General features: G+C 37.8%; 1 protein-coding gene across 17 annotated transcripts in view; it reads left to right on the top strand.

Annotated features, from left to right (window-relative positions):
- SDCCAG8 (SHH signaling and ciliogenesis regulator SDCCAG8) overlaps nucleotides 1-20,567 on the top strand; it is a 269,240-nt gene that overhangs the window by 170,557 nt on the left and 78,116 nt on the right. For all 17 annotated transcript variants that reach the window (XR_008915854.1, XR_008915855.1, XM_056814172.1 and 14 more), the window contains one exon: nucleotides 13,317-13,448. Coding sequence is in view for 15 of the 17 variants with exons in the window: in XM_056814172.1 (XP_056670150.1) it covers nucleotides 13,317-13,448 (132 nt within the window). In the remaining 2 variants the exon portion in view is untranslated. The remainder of the gene's footprint in view (nucleotides 1-13,316; nucleotides 13,449-20,567) is intronic.

Here is a 20,567-nt window from a genome sequence, read left to right as displayed (position 1 = left end):
CAAGTGACTTACCTAGGGCTGTTCAGGTGGTTGAGAGTTAAAGGATGGATTTGAACCCATCTTCCTGAATCTGTCTACTGCCTCTCCTTTTGCAAAAGATTCTTATAGAATCATGGTAAGTGTATTACATTAAAAAGTCAATTCTATGCTGCTGCTATTAGCATTATTTCCAGTGAACAAATAAATAATTTTTAGTCATATGTTAGGATTTCAGTGAATTGTGGGTGTTGTGATAGAAAGGGGCTGGAGGTGGGTAATGATTTTAAATGATAAAATCGTTCCTGAAATGTGCTATATGATAGAAGAAGCAACCAGAAGAAGTGCCAATGCTCTGTTGTAGCTTTTTATGAATTTGGACCTTTATGTGAATTGTTTTCCATGGTTTTATAGCCAGCCATATGTTCCCAGAGAATATTTATTTTTCCTTGCTTAGGTTAAGCACTATAATCAATCAAACAACAAGTATTTATTAAACACCTACTTATATAAACTCTAGATTTTTTTTAATTAAATAGAATTAATACAACTTGAAGGTGCTTGAGAAGGAACTGGGCTACCAAGACTCAAGTCTGACACGAATTAGCTGGTGCTCATAGTTAAGTCAATGAGCCTCCCTGGGAGCCTCAGTTTTCTCATCCACAAAACAAGGAGTTTGGAGTAGGTGATCCCATCTCTAAAATCTCTCCTAACTGCGATATTGTCTGATTCTTGATAAATGTAATTTGAGTCTAGGGAAGATTTCAGAGAATTTTCAAAAATTTATTAAGCATTATAAAAGAGAAAGTCAAAATAAATGTCACCTAATGATCTGATAAAATAATACAGGTGACTCTAAAGATATGCATCTCTTCCACTTCTTTCTTTGGGAGGGAGGACTCCCCCCCCCTCCAGTTTGATCAAAACACCTTAACAAATAAACCAGCGTTTTATTTATCAGTATTGAAAAAGAAACAGAACATTGCTGCTCTCTGGGCACTTTCTCTTGAATCTCCAACATCAGTACACCAACCTAGCAAGTGCATCTCTCCTGGGCACCTTCAAGATCCAGGAGTACCAACCACAAAGGCCTTGCTCTTTCCTCTTACAGCGTCTCTGTATGATCAAAGATCAAAATAGTAATAGAATTTCAGGGAAGAATGATGGCGTGGATGGGGAGGGAAGCAGGCTGGGCCGGCATAGATCTCACTGAGAGCTGAAGTGCACCAGGTGAGACTATTTCCCGGTCACCAGATATTCTCTTAATTATTGATATCTCTCCCACCTCTTTCCTATTCCAATCTGTTCATTTAGAACGTTGTGCCTTTCTGTTCCTCCAGCCTCAGCTTTCCCCTGTTCTTGTTTTGACGTAGTAGTGGTGGTGATAATGGCGGTGGCAGTAGTAGTAGTAGCAGTAGTTAATAGCGAACATTCCTATGGCACTTATTGTGTGCCAGGCCCTGTGCTAAGTGCTTTACTATTTATTATCTTACTTGATCCTCGCAACAACCCAGGGAGGTTGGTGCTATTATTATTCCCATTTTACATATGAGGAGAGGTTAAGTGACTTGTCCACAATCACACAGCTAGTAAGGGTCTGAGGCTGGATTTGAACTCAGGTTTTCCAGACACCCTACCCAGGGCTTTTCTACTGCCCTACCTAACTGCTCCAGTCACCTGGCTATATTCTCAATGGTGGGTCCTGTGTGTTGTTTCTGCTTCACCTCAGATCTGATCTCTGCATTTCTGATCTTAATTCCTTGTTCCCTACATGTTAGAATGGTTTTGGGACAGACAAGATTTTATCCTGTTTGTGGTTCATTTAGCCATAGAAGCTTGAATTCTTCACTCTGATAGCTATGAAAATAGAATAAAACCTTGTTTTAAGTGTTTTGCCATGACTTTGAAAGTGAATTTTTGAATAATCAGCAATTTATTGCATTCCTAATATGTACTGTGTAAAAGCCGCAGTATGATCAGTGTGTGTGTGTGTGGGGGGGGGGTCATTCCAAATCTGAGGGTCTTTTCTTAGTGCTCCCCTTGCTTGACTTCTTTTTCCCTCAGCTGTCAGTAGCTTTGGCCACTCATACTGGCCCTCTCCTCCTTGGATCAAGCTGCCCCACTCCGGTCCCTCCTTGACTCAGTTGCCAAAGGGACTTTTCTAAAATCGAGGTCTTCTCGTGGCATGCGCCCACTCAGCAAATTCCAGCGCTTCTCTGTTGTCTCTGCAAAGGCCCCTGCGTTTAGCCAATCCTTGATTGATTTCACTCTCATCCTGCCATCAACCCATGATGTCAGGTTTGCTTGTTTGGTTTTCTTCGCCTCCAAATTCCAGGTACAGGAGGGTCTGACTTTAATTTTGGAAACATGTTTTTTAAAGACTTTGAGGAGCCCCTAAGATAGTAACACTAGCGAGGGGTGTGGGGGATGTCCAGGGAAGACGAGCACCTCTGGAGGAAGGGCTTGCCGAGCCCCTCTCAGGGTTGCTCAGCCGCCTCTGGTGTCACCCGTCACCCAGCCTGCGGCTCCTGGAAGCTGCAGCGTGCAAGCGGGCCACATCCTGGTACAGCCGTCTTGGCAGCCAGGCTGACGCAGGCGCAGGGCAGCCTGGGGATGTTCTCCTGGTGGAAGGGACACGTGAGAACAATGTTCCAACCACGAAGGCAGCTGAGGCAGATTCTGGGGAGCACTTAGAGCTGATCAGACAGCCTCAGGGCCATGGTCAGTCCTGACTTCTGTCCTGCCCCCGGACTTTGATGACGGGAACGGAGAGGGAGGCTGGTGACTCTGTGCCACGCTGCCTCCCTAAAATCCAGTGTATTTACTAATCAGCTCATCACCATCATGCTGTCATTAGTCTCCCTTGAAATGAAGGATCAGTAAAGCAATAATAGCTAGCATATACATAGCCTTTTAAGGTTGCAAAGTAATTGTACATATATCTCATTTGATCCTCTCAACAACCCTAGGATACAGGCTATGATTATCTCCATTTTAAAGATGAGCAAACTGAGGCAGGCAGTGAGTAAGTGACCTGCCCAGGTTATAAGAGCTAATTAAGTGTCTGAGAAAGCATTTGAATTGACTCTTAGGTTCAACCCTCTATGCACTCTGGCACATTTTACAATCTCACAAAACATAATTTTCTGTGCTCCTCTTTATGTGAGTCAGTCTTTTTCCTTCTAAGGAAAATCATCATGAACTTGGAATCATAGAATCCTACCTTTAGGGATGGAAGGAAACTTAAGAGGGCATCTAATCTAACTTCTTTATTTTAGAGATGAAGAAACAGGGTTAAATGACTTGCCCAGGATCATAAAGCTACTAAGTGTCTGAGGCCAGAATTGAACTCATGAAGATGAGTCTTCCAGATTCCAAGCCCAGTGCTCTATATACTTCATCACCTAGCTGCTCCAATAAGCAGTACAGGTGGAATTTAAACTCAGGTACTCTGAATCCAAAACTTTCATCCTTCCCACTGCACCATGCTCTGCAATATGACATTTGCGTACCCACGTCCAAAGTTCCAGTTATAATAGTTTTGTAAAAGCCATTTTTAGTATATACTTCTTGATTGATTTAGTTCCCATCACACCACAGTTCTATGATGTGAGGTTTGTGTATTTGCCTTTTTTACTTCATCTCCAAATTCCATAGTTATAGTAGGGTTTGACTTTAATTGGGGAAATATGTTTTTAAAAAAAGATTTTGAGGAGCCCCAAAAATAATAATAATAGATAGGGGGGTATGAGATGTTCAGGAAAGACTAGCACCTTAATTAATCTCTCTGATCCTCGATATTCCTATTCTATAATATCATAGAATATAACAGCTGGAAGGAATTTTAAAGGTCCTCTAATAGAATTGTAATAGGGGAACTAATGCCCATACTACTTGCTTTACAAAAAGATTGTGAAAATTAAATGTGAGTTAATGTATGAGACCTACTATGTAAAACTTTAAAATGCTACAGTAATAGAAGCCATTGTTATTTTCATCCTGTCTTCTATCATCTTCTGTAGACAAGGAAGCAAGAATTCCAAACATCATATCCCAAAGAAATTAAAAGGCAACAAAAGAGAGAAATAAAGAGAATGTCATTTTGTTTTATTTAGTCTTTAGGCTCACCATCTCATTTCTTTTAAGCCTGAGGATGTGATCTCTATTTACATGGCATTTCCATTTTTTGCTTTACAGAGAATGGACTCCATTCTGCTTTTAGGCTCCTTGGGAGAAATGCATGTAAAGACTAAAATAATCAGCTTTGTATCAAAAGGCTCAAGATTATTTCTTTTTTAAAATACTTTTGCTGGTTTCTCTTTTTATCACACAGAAACTCAATTGAGTCTGCATAGATCCTATCCCTGATTTCAAAAGTTCTTCATATTCATTGTGCTTTGAAATAGACACATTTCTTAGTGTTTTTAAATACCTCAGACTATTTTGCTTTAATGTAAATATGGGTTGGAACCTGGACAATGACTAATAAGTGCTTAAAATGAATGAATGAGTCTTTTGAATATTTTAACAGTCCAGTGCCTGAAAATTTTTATTTTAGTGGAATGGGAGATTTCCTTCTAGACTTTCCTGAAGGGGGATTTAATAAATTCTCAAGAAAGGCAATATTTGTTATATACTTCTCACCAAAATTAAAAGCATATAATTGCTTTGAAGAGCTTCTTTCCTTCAGATGTTTCAGTGACACATTTCTGTGTTACTCGAAGTTCATGATTCATATTAATTTAAGTGATCTGTTTTGCTTACTCATAGACCTGGTTAGTTGAGCACACATAAGACAGAACCAGCAGGAAAACTGTCAGAATGGCCTTTTCATCTCTTTATATTCCTATCTAGTTTGCCACCCTTGTGGCTGTAGGCTGTGCTGAACAAGGACTGTCAGTTGGTTTCATATGCCTCTACATGCTAAGCTTTAGTAGCTTGACTTTGGGGACACACTCTGAATCTCCATGTTCTCTAAAGTAGACATTAAGCTTCTTGAAAACGGACTTTGTCTTCTCTTTATAGTTCTATGTACAAAACATTGTACCCCGTGCTCTCTGAAGGTCCAGGGTGTGTGTGTATGTGTGTGTGTGTGTGTGTGTGTGTGTGAATGAGTGTGAGAGAGAGACAGAGACAGAGAGGAAATAGAGAGAAAGACAGAGAGACAGAAAGAGATTCCATCTAACTCTGAATTCTTTGTCCTGCTTCCTGTGTGCAAGTGGCATCCTGGATAGAAAGCCCTGAGGCGGTAGTCAGGAAGCCTGAGATAGAATCTTGCCTCAGGAGGTACTGACTAGATGGACCATATTTTGATCAAGTCACTTATACTGCTTCCTCCTCTGTAAGTCAGAGATCGTAAGAGGGGGTCCAATGAATAGAACACCAAACCTAGAGTCCAAAGACCTAAGTTCAAATCCAATCTCAGACATTTACTTGTTGTGTGACCCTAGGCAAGTCACTTAACCTCTGTTGGCTTCAATTTCCTCATCTGTAAAATTGGGATAATAACAGCAATAATTATAGCAATAAAATATTATCTTATAACATGTGTTAAGGCAATTATATGTTCAATATATAAATATACTTTGTAAAAAATTAAAAAGATGAATTCATGTATTACAAAGATTCCAAAATGATCTAGTAATAGTAGGTTGTCACAAGGATCAAGTGAGATGATAATTATTAAATGCTCAACCCAGTGTCTAGCACGTAATAAGGGCTAAATAAATTTTAGCTATTATTATTAATATTATTAATAACATTTTCACAGGGCTTTTGTGAGGATCAAATGAACAAGTGTAGTTTGACAGGCCCTACAAAGATATAAAAATGCTGGCTCTCAGTATTTTATCTTACATATTATTATCATCAATGTTCCTGTTACATTATTAAAGTAACATTAATAATAATATTTACTGTTATTATCTGGAACCTATAACAATAGATACATGCTGGCACATGCTCCAGTTGTAAGTTTGTTTCAACATTTTGCTGTCATTCTATCAGTGTGACTTTCCTTTTTGAAAGGCATTTTTCTTCCTCTTCTCCCCATTCACAAATATGAATCAGTAGTAAAACTTAATATTGGTCTAAACGCTGACTTTAGGAGACTTTTGCAAAATGCACCACTCAGAGGAGCATCTCCCCACTGGAGAGAGAAGAGAGCAAAGCCTTCTTCTTCCAAGTCTGTCCCCCAAACCTTTAGTATTTATAATGTAAAGGAATGGCCGCTAGTTGATGTCTGTGTGGCTTTGCCCCTTTTTTTTGGTGATAGTCACTTTCTGTGTTGCTAAGCTTGTGGATTGATGTCTAATACTGCCCATTGTGTATTTGTGATTTGCGTTTTGTAATTAAGGGAAACAATGGGAGTCCATTGGGTCTCATTATATATAATGGTTGGTTTAATTTGTTTCACTTCTATCTTGTTAATTGTAAATTGATCATTAAGATTTGAATTCTAATCTGTCACCAGGGTTGTGAGTATTGAAGCTAGAGCAATGATCCTGGTTTTAATCACTGATGATGAGAAACAAATTTTATAATTTTGGTACATATTGCAGTTCATATATTTTAACACTGTATTTTATGATGTTATAAATATTGTTAAATGACTTTTAGTGTAGTTTTACTGTGTGGACTATAATGTATAAATTATATTACTGTTTTGGCAACAGTAGGTATCCAACTGTGTGAGTTTAATTGAAGTAAAGAACACACACTCGGTTGAACTATTTTTCCTGCATGTTTGGTTGATGTTATCTTGGGATAAAATAGAAATTATCCTCTACAGCAGGAGAATAACATTGGCCCATGAAAACAGTTACCAAAAAATAAGCCAGGATCTAAAAGAATAAAAATTAAGGTACACCCCTTAAAAAGCAATCATCGTAATTCTAATTATAGTAATAAAATATTATCTTACAACACGTGTTATTGCAATTATATGATAAATTTAGCTGCTTTGTAAAAAAAAATAGAAAAAAGCAAATTCATGCATTGAAAGACTCCAAAATGACCTAGATTTTCTAACAGTAGTAGAATAGTATAAAGACTTTAACTGTGTGACAGTTTTATTCCTGAAATATCTGTGTAACTTGGAAAAATTGGCTAGTAACTACAATCTCTTCAATTAGATGAACCCATTAAATACCTCTTATGGACAAGATACTGACTGTGTTGGGAATTAGAGATGCAAAGATAAAACTACGCATATGCCTCACCCTTAGGGAAGCTTCTGGTGTAGTAGGAGAGTATGATTGGCACATAAATAACTGTAATACAACTCAGAATATATTCAGTTCATAGAGGGGTTCAAAGAGAACAATCAACATGAGAAATCTAAGGAAGGAGAGAGATCTGGCATTTTACAAACATTATCGCATTTGAACCTCACAATAGCCCTGTCAGGTAGGCATTACAGGTATTATTATTCCCATTTTACAGATAATAAAATTGAGACTCAGAGGTGAAATGACTTGTCTCTGGTCACTGGTCCCACAGCTGGTACTAGAGCCCATGTCCTCTGACTCCAAAGTCTATGCTTTTTCTTCTACATCACAAGTAATGGCTGTAAGTTGTAACTTTATACCTTCATGTTATAGTGAAAGGACCAGATGTATCCTCCCTTTTATTTATCCCCTCCACATCATCATTAATGGATTTACAATCATCTGTTCATTTTTTGTGATAATAACTAGCAAAGCCCTGGTATAAATTAAAGAGAAAAATGAGGGACCAGCAGGGGGAGAAAATGTAGTCAAAACTCTGGTCCGAGGCAAGGAACCTGACACTTTGGAGTTTGGTGAGAAAGAATATTGTTGTCCAGGAAGGTCTTGGAGAAGAAGTGCCAGCCTCTGTCACACAAGTCGGCTCTCTAGATAAGCCAAATCTAATAAAGCAAAATTAGTATGAATATCCATTTACTGTCCATTTACTCCCACCTGTACATTGATTATCTGATTTTGTCCTCTTGGGAAGCTCTCCCCTGAGGCATATCACAGCCCCCTCTTTTTAAAGCAGATTAGTCCTAGGGAGTTGAGTGAAGCTCATAAATGTTATTTGACTCAAGATCAAATAACTAGTAATTGTCAGAGGTAGAATTTTAATCCACGCCTTCCTGATTCCAAGCAAGTTCAGTGCTCTTGCCACTATTCCAGGCAGTGTCTTGAGTGAACTTAGATATAAGTATGTATCTTAAGTCCTATAATTGAGCCAATGAATTCTATTTTGGATGTGCTGAGTTTGAGACCTAACTCAGTTGGAAATATTCAGTAAGTATTTTATGCTAAGCGAGTGAATAAATTAGTGAAAATACATCAAGTGTTTGCCTTATTCTAGGTATAGCCCTAACGGAGATAATAAAGTGCTGGAGCACAGGGGAAAGAGAGAGTAAGGCTACATATATAGATCTGAGTATCATCCACAGAAAGATGATAAACTCATGGGGGCCGAGGGCTGGGGAGATCATCATTTAATCAATAAGCATTTATTGATTGGTACTAGGTGTAAAAGGTACAAATACGAAAAAGAAACACTCTTCTTTCTCAAGAAGCTCATCTCCTAACGGGGAAGAGAAGTACATATATAGTATGTCGAGAGAATAAATGCAAATAAATATAAAACAGTTATATACAAGGGAAAGAGGACACTAGCAGCTGAAGAAAACAGGAAAGTCTCCAATTGTAGATGGAGGGATGCTTGAACTTTTGTGAAAGAAGAATGAGATTTTATGTGGTGGCTCTGAGAAAGGATTGGTTTCCAGGTATAGATAAATGGCTAGTACAAAGGCATGGAGATTGTTGAGAAAAGGGGATAGCACCAGTGAGAAAAAGAGGGAAGGCCAATTTTGCTGTATCACAAATGTCAGAGGGGAAATAATGAAGAATGAACCAGGAAGTAAAGCTGGGCAAGACAGCGAAGAGCTTTAAAAGCTAAACAGAGGAATTTATATTTTATTCTAAAAGAAATAGGGAACCACTCTAGTTGATTGAGTAGAGGAGAGACCTGGTCAGTACTGTGCTTATGAAAAATCAATTTGACAGCAATAGGATGAGGATGAATTGGAATGGTTGGAGACTTGAATAAGGAAGACCTGTTTGTAGGCTCTTTCAGTAATTTAGGTTAGAGGTGAATAGGACCTGAACAAAATGATAGCTGGAGAAAAAAATAAGGGATCACATGTGAGAGATGTTGTGGAAAGAGAAATGGCAAGATTTGGCAACTGACTTGATATATCGGGTGATGCAAAGTGAGGAGTTAAAGAGAGACTATAGAGAGAAAATAAAGAGAAAAAATAGAAGAGGACCAAGGGCAAAGCCTTGGAATACACACACAGTTAGGAGGAAGTATTTGGATGATGATTCAGTAAAAAGAAATCTTAGAACAGGGCTTCTTAATCTTTTTTGTGCTATGGACTCCTTTGGCAGACTGGTGAAGCTTGTGGAACCATGCTCAGAATGTTTTAAATGCATAAAATAAAGTACATGGGATTATAGAAGAAACAAATTATACTGAAATGTACTTAGATTTTTTCCATTCGAGTTTTAAAAATTTCTCTTGAATCTATTGATAGACTCCTTAGAGGCTCTTGGACTCCAAGTTAAGAACTCTTTATTTAGAAAGAATTGCAAGACAGGAACTGGAGAAAATAGCATCATGAAAACCCAGGGAGGGAAAAGGTAAACAGCAATGTCAAATACTACTGAAAGTTAAAGAAAGGTGATCACTGAGAAAAATCCATTGAATTTGACCTTCTTAGTTGAATGATACAGTCAGAAGCCAGAAAGAATAATTGTGGTTGAAAAATGAGTGAAAAGAGAGTTGATAAAATGTGCCTTTTTCCCAGTAGTTTGGCTGTGAAAGGGAGAAATAGAGAATAATAGCTAGCATTTGTTTAGCCCTTACAAGTCTTGTAAAACACTTTATAATTATTATTTCATTTTATTCCCACAACAACTTTGGGAGGTCCATAACTTGTAGGGATGATTAACCAAGAATGTAAGAAATTGGGCCCATTTATATAGATATAGAAAACTTGACAATAGATAGCAAGAGATTAAAAACTAGAAGAGTAGGAAGATGATAAAGTTCATTTCATAATCTCCTTAAATGGGTAGCTCTTGTATAACCACTCAAGATAACAAATACCAATCAGTTAGTGACTTTTTATTTAACCCCACTGAAAATTAAGAAAATGCAAAGGACTCACAGGTTTCCTTAAGCAGATACCAAAAATGTACAAAGTTATCAGATGGATCCAAAGTCATCAAAGAAAGCCATCCTGTTTTGGAGCTGCTAAATAAAAATATCCCTTTCTATTAGATCTGTATGCACTGTCTGAATCACTTATTCTAATTAGGGGAGATAGAAGGGTCCTACCCTTTTGCCTCTCTCCATGTTCAAGGGTCCTCTTCACCAACCAACCTTGGGGGATATACACTTTTTTTTTTCCATGAAGCGTGCTCTTCAGGAAGCCCCTTTATCTCTCTAGAAGACCAGATCTCTAAATGCTCAAATGTGGGGTAATCCATAAGCATATCTTAGAGCATATCTTCTTGGAAGAGGTTAATGAAATTAGTTGACATTTTATGAATACAAAAATAAAGGCTTAAGGAAAAGAGGCTGATTTTATTATAAAAACCAGAGTCCCAAATCAATATTTTCTGAATTTGTTGTATCATTATCAAGTTGAAAATTTTTTTCCAGAGGACAGAGTAGACAAAAAGAAGGGAATTATTTTTTTGTTTTGTTTTATATTTTTTAAAAGATAATTTCATTTAAGTTTTATTTTTATTAATTTATTTATTTAGTCAATTTAGAACATTATTCCTTTGTTACAAGAATCATATTCTTTCCCTCCCTTCCCTTCCCCCACCCTTCCCATAGCTGACGCGCAATTCCACTGGGTTTTACATGTGTCATTGATCAAAACCCTGTTGTTGATGTTTGCACTAGGGTGATCATTTAGAGTCTACATCCCCAATCATATCCCCTCAACTCATAATCAAGCAGTTTTTCTTTGGTGTTTTTACTCCCACAGTGTTTCCTCTGGATGTGGATAGCGTTCTTTCTCGTAGATTCCTCTGAATTGTTCAGGATCGCTGCATTGACACTAATGGAGAAGTCCATTACGTTCGATTGTACCACAGTGTCTCTATGTACAATGTTCTCCTGGTTCTGATTCTTTCAGCACCAATTCCTGGAGGTCATTCCAGGAATCCCTCCAGTTCATTATTCCTTTTAGCACAATAGTATTCCATCACCAACATAGACCACAATTTGTTCAGCCATTCCCCAACTGAAGGGCATCCCCTCATTTTCCAATTTTTTGCCACCACAAAGAGTGCAGCTATGAATATTCTTGTACAAGTCTTTTTCCTTATGATCTCTTTGGGGTACAAACCCAGCAGTGATATGGCTGGATCAAAGGGCAAGAAGGAAATTCTTGAGACAGCAAGGTGATTTAGTAGATAGACTGTTAGACTTGGTCTCATAAAGACATAGTTCAAATCTTACCTTAGATCAACTAGCTGGGTGACCCTGGTCACTTAACTACTCTCTGCATCAATTTCCTTATCTCTAAAATGGGAATTTAAAATATTGTTATTAAGCTGAAATTATATAAAGACTGTGAAGTATTTTATAAACCTTAAAGCCCTATTTTTGTTGTTGTTTAGTCAGTTTTCAGTGGTGTCCAACTCTTCCTGACCCCATTTAGGGCTTTGGTGGCAAAGATAATGGAGTGGTTTGCCTTTGCCTTTTCCAGTTCATTTTATAGATTAAGAACTTAGGCAAACTAGGTTAAGTGACTTCCCAGGGTCCACAGCAAAAAAAAAAAATGTCTGAGATTATCCACTGTGCCACCCAGCTGTCCTTAAAGCCCTATATAAATGCTAGCTACTGTTAGATATTATTTAGATTGCAAATATTATTCCAGCCTTTATTATCTACTTAGGAGCGATCAGATAAAAATCAGATTGCAAAAGCAAATAAGCACTTACGAAAGGGAATGGAGGAGCTGCTAGGGGGTCAATTACTATGTATGTTGGCATTTTTAAAAAATTGATAAGATTGGGTTTACAATTAAGCTTCGATGTAAGATTGAAAGAGGCAAAGTGACATCTAAAAATAGGAGCACGATACCTACTTCACAGGGTTGTTCTGAGATAAAAATGAAGTCATGTAAACTTTAAAGCACTACATAAACTATAATGATAATTATTATATTCATATAATATCTGTATATTGTTGTTATTTAAGTGCTTATTTTATTACGTATTTAGCATCATCCTCATTTGTTCTGGACTTCTGGTTTCATTGACATCAGAAATTCCCTGGTAAGGACGACTCTGCCCTGTAGACCAGCACTAGCTCCACTACTTAGAGCCTCACACAGTGGTTTGGCTATCTGAGCAGTTAAGCCACTTGCCCAGGGTTAAACAGGCAGTGTGTGTAAGAGACAAGTCTGTAAGTTAAGTCTTCTTGACTCTTAAGATCAACTACCTGGCCCTTGGGCCTTGCTCTCCCCAGTTCTCTAAGATGTACAAGAATGGCCAGTAGTATATGCTACTAGAAGGCATTATTTCATGGGGAGTTCCCTGAATAAATACTATCACAGGTTTGGCCCAAAGGAATATTATTGTTATCATATGATAGATAGGAAGAGCCTGTTCCATGCATATGGCTCAAACAAGGGGTTGCTAGTAAAAGTGTGAAGATTGGCTGGAGGATGTCCAGGGGTAAAGGTGTTCAGGGCAACCCTAAATTCTTCTCCTGACCTAGAAGAATACTTCAAAGTGAATGGGTTTTTTTAATCCAAAAATGTTGACCCAAGACAAGAATCTATTTAGGAAAATAACTTTTTATCGCTTCTCAGCCCTTTGGCTAAGATAAAGTGTAAGAAAAGAACTTTTAAAAAAATTATTTATCATCTTGAGAATTGCCAATATTGTTTCTTGAATTACTTTCAAAACGTTTGTTCTAGAAATTAGGTCTGTTGACCCATTTTTATTAAATGTAGAAGGAAGTAATGTAGTCATAATCACACCTGACATTTTCCCTGAGACAAACAGCCTTTAGAGTAGCTCATCTATTCATCTATCCACCTAACATTTTTCTGATATCTGTAATCAACAAAGAACTTCACTAAGCAGTATTATTGCCACTGATATTTCTGATTTATCATTTGGCTTAGGTGTTGGGGCTATTCTTCCCTGTTGATTTAAACTTTTTTGGTTCTTTAAGTCTGAAATGGATGTTAATATCAAAAGTGTCTGTTAGATGGAAGCATGAGAGAGTACAAAAACTAGCTAGCAACACTTTTTCTGACTTTATTTTTCTAGGTGTGAAGTTTCCAAGCTTAATCAGGAAAATAAATACATGACAGACCGACTGGAAAAGCTGCAGAACCGAAATAAAGAATTAGAAGATCAGTGTGTCCAACATGGAAAAATGCATGAGAGAATGAAGCTAAGGTAGTAAATTCTATTAATCAGTCCCCATGGATTGTATTGACCTCATTATGTTTGGAGAAAATTAGATGGTGTTTGAGAAATAGTTGGAGCCATGCTCATTATATCTAGAGGAAGTCATCACAGTGTCATTGCCTATATTTTATTTACTTGCCCATGCTTTGGCTGTCCTTTTCCTAAATGACAAAGGGAATTTATTTTCATTTTCACTATCCTCTAAAGACTTAGAATAAGATTGAATATTATAAGGGGTAAGAGAAATTATTTTATTTTTCTCATGTTCAGTTAAAAAAGCCTGTAGCAAGTTTTCAACGTCTTTGTAAAACAGATTATACTGAAAAAATATGTCTGTCATCTTTTTTTTACCAAAAAGGGATCTTGTTCATATGTAGGAACATTTCATGTGAATTCATTTATTCCTTGTGGAGTAAAAAGTTTATTGTGCCTTAGAGTCACCACATCCCCATTGCATTCTATTTCAGGTACTTCTCTTAGAGGAAAAATGCCTCTAGTTGAATTTGGTACTTGTGAGTCAGTTTAACTAAAAAGAGTTTCTTTAGAAGGACAAGATTTCCTTGGGACTGGAATTGGTTTTTGGGTAGAGGGAGATTTCCTTGGGGCTGGAATTGGTTTTTGGTTAGGAGAAGGAATAGGAGAAACTGGGATTTCAGAAGTTTGGGTTTCAGGAGAAGAAGGGTCTTGGGAAGTAAGTTCAGCCAAGATTTGCAGACCACAAGAGAAGCAGTCTGTTAGCTGAGTTATAGGAGAGGTGTTTTCCATCACCATTTTGGGGGAGGGAATTTCCTCATTTAGAGGTTCAGAAGCAGGTTTGCCAGGACCAGACATATTTTTGGTGGGTTCAATATTTGCCATTTGATCCTGTAAGAAGCATTTTAAATTATCCAGTTGGTTTTGCATATTTTACTGCATTTTAGCTTCAAATTTTTTCAAGGTAGCATTTCTCATCATGGTATTTAGGAGTATAAAAATGAAATTATCTAATAACCTAAGAAACTGGAGGTATTCTGGAATCTTTAATGTTCCAAATTCTTCAAACGCCATACAAATGTCGTAGAATGTAGTATTCACATATATATATACATATATAGTAGTGGTAGTGTCTCGGTAACCGAGAATGACAATTGTCTTTGTGCATTATCGTCTATTGATGTACCCTCATGTGGCTTTGAAGTCCAAAGGCTGAGGCGCAGAGTTTGTGGCACACGGGGCCTGGGACGCCTGTTGTTACGGGAGGTGCGGTTGTGGCCTGGTGTCGGCGTTCACACGCAGCGGCAAGACATTTATGTCGCTCTTCTTCAAAGGTGGTGGCGGTGGCATGGTGAATGTGGGTTCGCCAACTGCTTCTGTCAGAGGCAGCGAGTTCTAGTTGCTTTGGTGTAATGCCAGCCCACTTCAAGTTGGACTTTAGCTTATCCTTGAATCTTTTCTTTGGTCGACCTTGTTTCCTGAGTCCAGCTGACAGTTCACCATAGAATACCTGTCTTGGTATTCGCTGTGGGTCCATGCATATGATGTGTCCAGACCATCGTAGCTGGGTTTTGAGGACCATGACTTCGATGCTGGTGGAGTTGGCTCTGTTGAGGACTTCCTGATTGGTGATTCAGTCCTGCCATCAGATCCTCATGATTGACCAGAGGGAGCGTTGGTGGAATTTCTCCAGCTGTTTCATGTGCTTCCATGTCTCGCAACTATATGGGAGCGAGCTGAGGATCACTGTGTTGTACACTTTGAGCTTCGTTGCAGTGCTTATACCTCTGTGTTGGAGGACTTTGCAGCGCAGCGGCCCGAGTGCCTGGCTGGCCTTTTGGATCCTGGCATTAATCTCGTGGTCTAGGGACCCGTCCTTGGCAATGGTGCTGCCCAGGTACTTGAAAGTGTTGATATTAGAAAGCTGTGTGCCATCGATTGTAATACACGGCTGGTTAGTTGGCCTCCCTGGTGCAGGTTGGAACAGCACCTCTGTTTTGCTGAGGCTGATAGTCATATATATATATATTTTTTTTTTTTAATTATTTAAAATTTTGGTTTTAGTCAGTAGATGTCACTACTGGCTAGGGGTTAAAATCAGGGAGTGAAAACAAAAGATTTGGGTGTAGTGGCCTTTTTTTAAGAGCCTTTTAATCCAATCAAGTCCCCTAGGCCAAAAGGCAACAGAAAACAAAGCCTTTTGCCTGAGGCTAAGACTGAGTTTTTGTTTGATTTGGGAGGGGTCACAAGCCTCCTCTACTTTATCTTCAGGGTAAAACAGTTTCTCTCTTTGAATAAAACTTCCACTTTTCCTAGCAGGCCTCACAGGGGAGCAGGACAAGGCCAAAACTTCCTCCAGATTTTTCTTGCTGCTAGTTAAGAGTAATCTAGGCAGTATTGTCAGTGAGGGTTGGCTAATTGGGTTGTTTGTTCCCTAAGGGAAGGGGGATTCTTATGTAAACAGCTTCCCAGCTAAGGCTGGGTAAAGTCCTGTCTGCATTTAGTTTAAAAAAAAAAAAGGCAGTGTTCAATTCAAATTAAGGAGAAAAGAGAAAAAAAATGTTTTATACTCACCTGATCTCACAGCTGTGTTTGGAACTGCTGAGTTAGATGCTTAAACAACTGATTTGAGGAAGTAATAAAGAGAGAAAGGAAAGAGGTTTCACAGAAATTTGAGGGTCCTGGTCACAACATTCGTGGATTAGCCAGACTGTAAGTGGCAAATTTAGGTGTTTTTGACTGAAATATAAATTTAATTGGTCGCCAGGGATTAATTCAAATCCCAATAAAAGTACCCAAGTTAGTTTGGGAATTTTATGGTGATTTAATTAATATAGAGGGAAGGAATTAAGAAGAGAGAGGGAAAAGGGTATAAGATTTCTCTGGCCTAGCCTGAACCAAAGGGAGTTCAGAGACCTTCCAGCCACGAGGCCTCCTCCGAGATGAGGGGCCTCCTAGGAGGATGGCATTTTTAGGAAAGGTAAAGGAAAAAAAAGGAATCAACCTAAACTCCAAGAGAGCTCAGGGAAGATGCCTCACCTGAACTACTCTACTAAGCTTCTCCCAGTATTGAATCAAGGACACTCACCACCAAACCCAGACAATAGCTGCAGCCACACAAAGATGCCAAGATGCCCATCACACTGTCACCAGCCACCTCTCCGCCAAAAGAGAGAAGAGAGAGGAAGCAATGTGAAATATATAGACCTTTTTTTCACATCACTTCCTGCATTTCACATGTACCAGTAGTAGCTTAAGCTTGTCTTAAGACTGCCCAGGGGGTCAATTATTTCTGATTTGTCATTTGCTAGCACATGTCTCTCATAGGCCATCCTTCTCAAGGCTTAATCCTTAAGTAGGGGTGTGGCCATTCCTGTTTTGTTAGACTAAGCAGAGTGGAGTAAATCTAAAATTCACAATATGCAGTGCTTTTGTAGGTTAGTTTTACTATTTATTTGTGCTGATCTTTGGATGAATTTTATTCTTAACCAATAAATGGCTAATGGGATAAGCCCATTTTGATGTTGCTTTTCTTTGGTGGGTTTTGCTTTGTTTTAAATAAGCATGTTTTTATTTGAAGGGATAGTAGGTGGAGTATTGGACTTAATGCCAGAAAATCCTTGTCTAAAGTCTGATCTCAGACATTTATTAGCTGTGTGGTTAAAAGCAAGTCACTTAGGGAATAGCTGGGTAAGCTCAGTGGATTGAGAGCCAGACCTAGAGACAGGAGGTCCTAGGTTTAAATCTGGACTCAGACATTAGCTGGGTAACCCTGGGCAAGTCACTTAACCCCCATTGCCTAGCCCTTATCCCTCTTCTGCCTTGGAACTAGTACTCAATATTAATTCTGAGATGGAAGGTAAGGGTTTAAAAAAAAAAGGCAAGTCACTTAGACTTCTTATTTGTAAAATGGTGAATAATGTGTAAAGGACCTACTATTCCAGTTGTTATGAAGCTCCAGTGATATATGCTTTTTAAAACTATGTAAATTTTATCGTTATCAATATTATCTCTTTTGCATTATTTTACATTTATATCAAATGATTTTTTTTCAACAATTGCGTTAAGGCTTACAGTTACTTAACAGTAACTTGATCTCTGACACTTCTTTCATAAAAAGCGTCTGATATTCCCAGGGAAAAGTAAATCCTTTCTCCCTGATTCTCTTCTTTGTTTTCAATGTTCAATACAGTGAATGGAGCACTGATGGCAATCAATGATTGTTGGTGGATTGTCTGACCTCTGCTATATATGTAATCTTCTTCCAACTGTTAAAATAGTTAAAATATCTTTTGTACATTTCATTTCCAATTACATTATAAATTCCCTGAGAACAGAACAGGGATTGTGTTGATTTTCATCTTGTCAACTCCAGTACTATCACAATGCTTTTTAGCATAGTACTTTGGTGAATTCATCTTTCATAAGTATCAATAACTTACCCACTGATGTATTTGCCATTTTTCTACTACCTTCTCATCTTATATGATTCTTACCTGTGTTTTTCTATAGATTCTTTATATAAGAATTCCCAGTATGCTCAAGGCCTTCCTCCTATTTCTTTTAGAATCCCCAATATGAAAGTGAGCCACTAGATCTATTTCCCATCTGCTATTCTTGCTACATAATCAGTCTACCTTTAAGTGCATCCTCCTATTGTATTTTAGTTCTTCTCATGCACAGGTAACCTGTTGGTTACATCCTCTGTGCATCTTTCTAATACCCTTTTGGTTATTGCACAACTGGGCAACATCATTGGAGAAATATTGGTGTTCCCTGGATGGTCGGTCCACGGGATTTAAAGAACTCCCTAATTTTTCAATGAAGCAGCTGATTTCCATTTTAGAAATTACTTGCCAAAGATGTCCCAGAGGTAGAAAGAAGAGCTGGGCTTTGAACCTTTATCCTCAGATTCACCAACTAATTCAGCAATGTTTTTTAAGCTCCTATTATATCCAAGGTAGTGGGCTAGACTAAGACAAAAGGAGACCAATTCCAGCCATCTAGGTACTTATATTTTACTGGGAGAATTCAACAGATACACAGAGAAGTGAATAGAAATTATGTATTTATTATACAAGGTGATTTTAAGGGAGCATGAGGGAATAAAGAAAGGCATCTTCTAGAAGGTAACATCTCAACTGTGCTCAAACCAGTTATCTTTTCTCTGATTTCTTTCTTCCTACCATCTAGTTGAGATCAACTGCACTGATAGAATGAGATTTATGCTATGCTTATTATTTCCCATCTTCATTTGTGTAGCTTATTTCTAGCCCCAAAGTTTATTGAATTTTTAACTTGTAATATTTCACTTAAAATTATTGAACAGTATCTTGGGTTTTTTGGTGAATAATTTATCAAATTTGTTACAGTCACTTTTCATTCTATTTCTGTCTTCTGAGCTGTTAACATCTTCACCCAGCTTAGTGTGCCTGCATTCATAATGAGCATATTCTCAATTCTTTAATCCGTATCATAGATAAAAGCAGTAAATAATATCTATCTCAGATCAGTCCTTGTGAGACTCCTCTCAGCATGTTACCTACATCTGTCACAGTTTTTCCTCAGCTATTTCCCAGTGACACTGAGCCATTGATTATTAGTCTTTGGTTATGAACTTCACAAATGTCTTCTACCGTTTCTTGTTTTTCTAAACCCCTTGATTTCTGCCCTCTGTAACCCCCAATTAAACTATATGCATCTCCTGTCATATCCTTCCTTGAACACTGATTGAGTCTTACAATACCTGATTGCTATACCCTTAGTGTTTTTTTCAGTTATCTACATCTTGTATGTGCCTTTTCCCATCTGTATGAGGTAACCTCTAATCACCTTTGTGAGATGATTTAGTTTTCATTTTTTAATTCTATTCTTAAATAGCAAAATAAAATTTACTTACAGAAGAAAAAAAAAAGATTCTTTATGAAACTTAGAATCTCTGTTTCATAATATTTGCTTTTTTAAAAAAAGTATATAACATCTATATATTGCTTTGGGAAACTCCTACTTGTCTGTGCTTTTTACTGAATTTCTGTTCTCTTCTTGTTATTTTAAAAGGTCTTCCAACAGACATCATATTTAGAGCAATAACTATTGCTAACCCTATCTTTACCCCATTCCCTTAACTTAAAATTAAGGGGGACAAAAATAAAACCCTTCCAACATATAAGCATAGTCAAACAAAATAAATCCACAGAGCAGCCTTCTATAAAAGAGGTTGTTTGCACCTGTCTGTGACTTGTTAGTCAAGAGGTGAATAGAATGCATTATAGGTCTTCTAGAGACTTTATTAATCATCATATTGATTAGAATTCTTTAGGCTTTCAAAGTTATTTTTCTGTGTACTACTATAGTCCGCATATAAATTATTTTCTTGGTTCTGCTTATTTCATTCTTTTTCAGTTCATTCTAACCCAAGATTCTCTGAAATTGGCTCCATCATTTCCTGTGGCACAATAATATCCCATTACATTCATAAGATCAAATTTGTTCAACCATTTGCTGATTTCTAGTTCTTTTCCTTTTTGCTCACTTCTTCAGAATAGGAAAGTATGTTTTGGTTTTTGGAGAGCTGATTATTGGGTAAGGTTTATCACTTTCCCTTTCATGCTATTTATTCCCTCTAATTGTTCAAAAACTTTTATTTTGTTTTTTATCTCTTGCTTCATTTCTTTTGAGTTTTTATGTAAGACCTATAGAGAATTCATTTTTTTCCTTTGAGTACCTAATTTGTAGTGGTTATAAAGTAACTAACTCTCCCCTTTTGAATCTTTATACTTGCAATAACTTTTGTTATTAGGTGTTGTTTTCTTTGATTTGCGCATATCTTCCACTTTATTTCATGAGTTAAATTTTTGTTTTAGAGTTCAGCTCTGCCATCTTTTGAACGGGGTGGTAATCTCTGCTTTGTCTCACCTTGGGTTCTTAAGCTGACCTCTCCTTCATAGGGCTCTCTGAATATTGATGCTGAGCACCTAGGATCTTGGCGAACCTCTCTGATGTCTCAGGACAAAAGCTTATGGACCTATACTAATACAGTGGCTTACTGTGTCCCAGTTTGAGGGCTGCCCCACTGTGCTGGTTGGGTGCTGTAGCTCTCTGACACATCCAGTGTTCTCACCCTAGGGATTTCTG

Source organism: Monodelphis domestica, chromosome 2, assembly GCF_027887165.1.
Source record: "Monodelphis domestica isolate mMonDom1 chromosome 2, mMonDom1.pri, whole genome shotgun sequence".
NCBI lineage: Eukaryota > Metazoa > Chordata > Mammalia > Didelphimorphia > Didelphidae > Monodelphis > Monodelphis domestica.
This window is presented reverse-complemented; position numbering and strand designations above follow the sequence as displayed.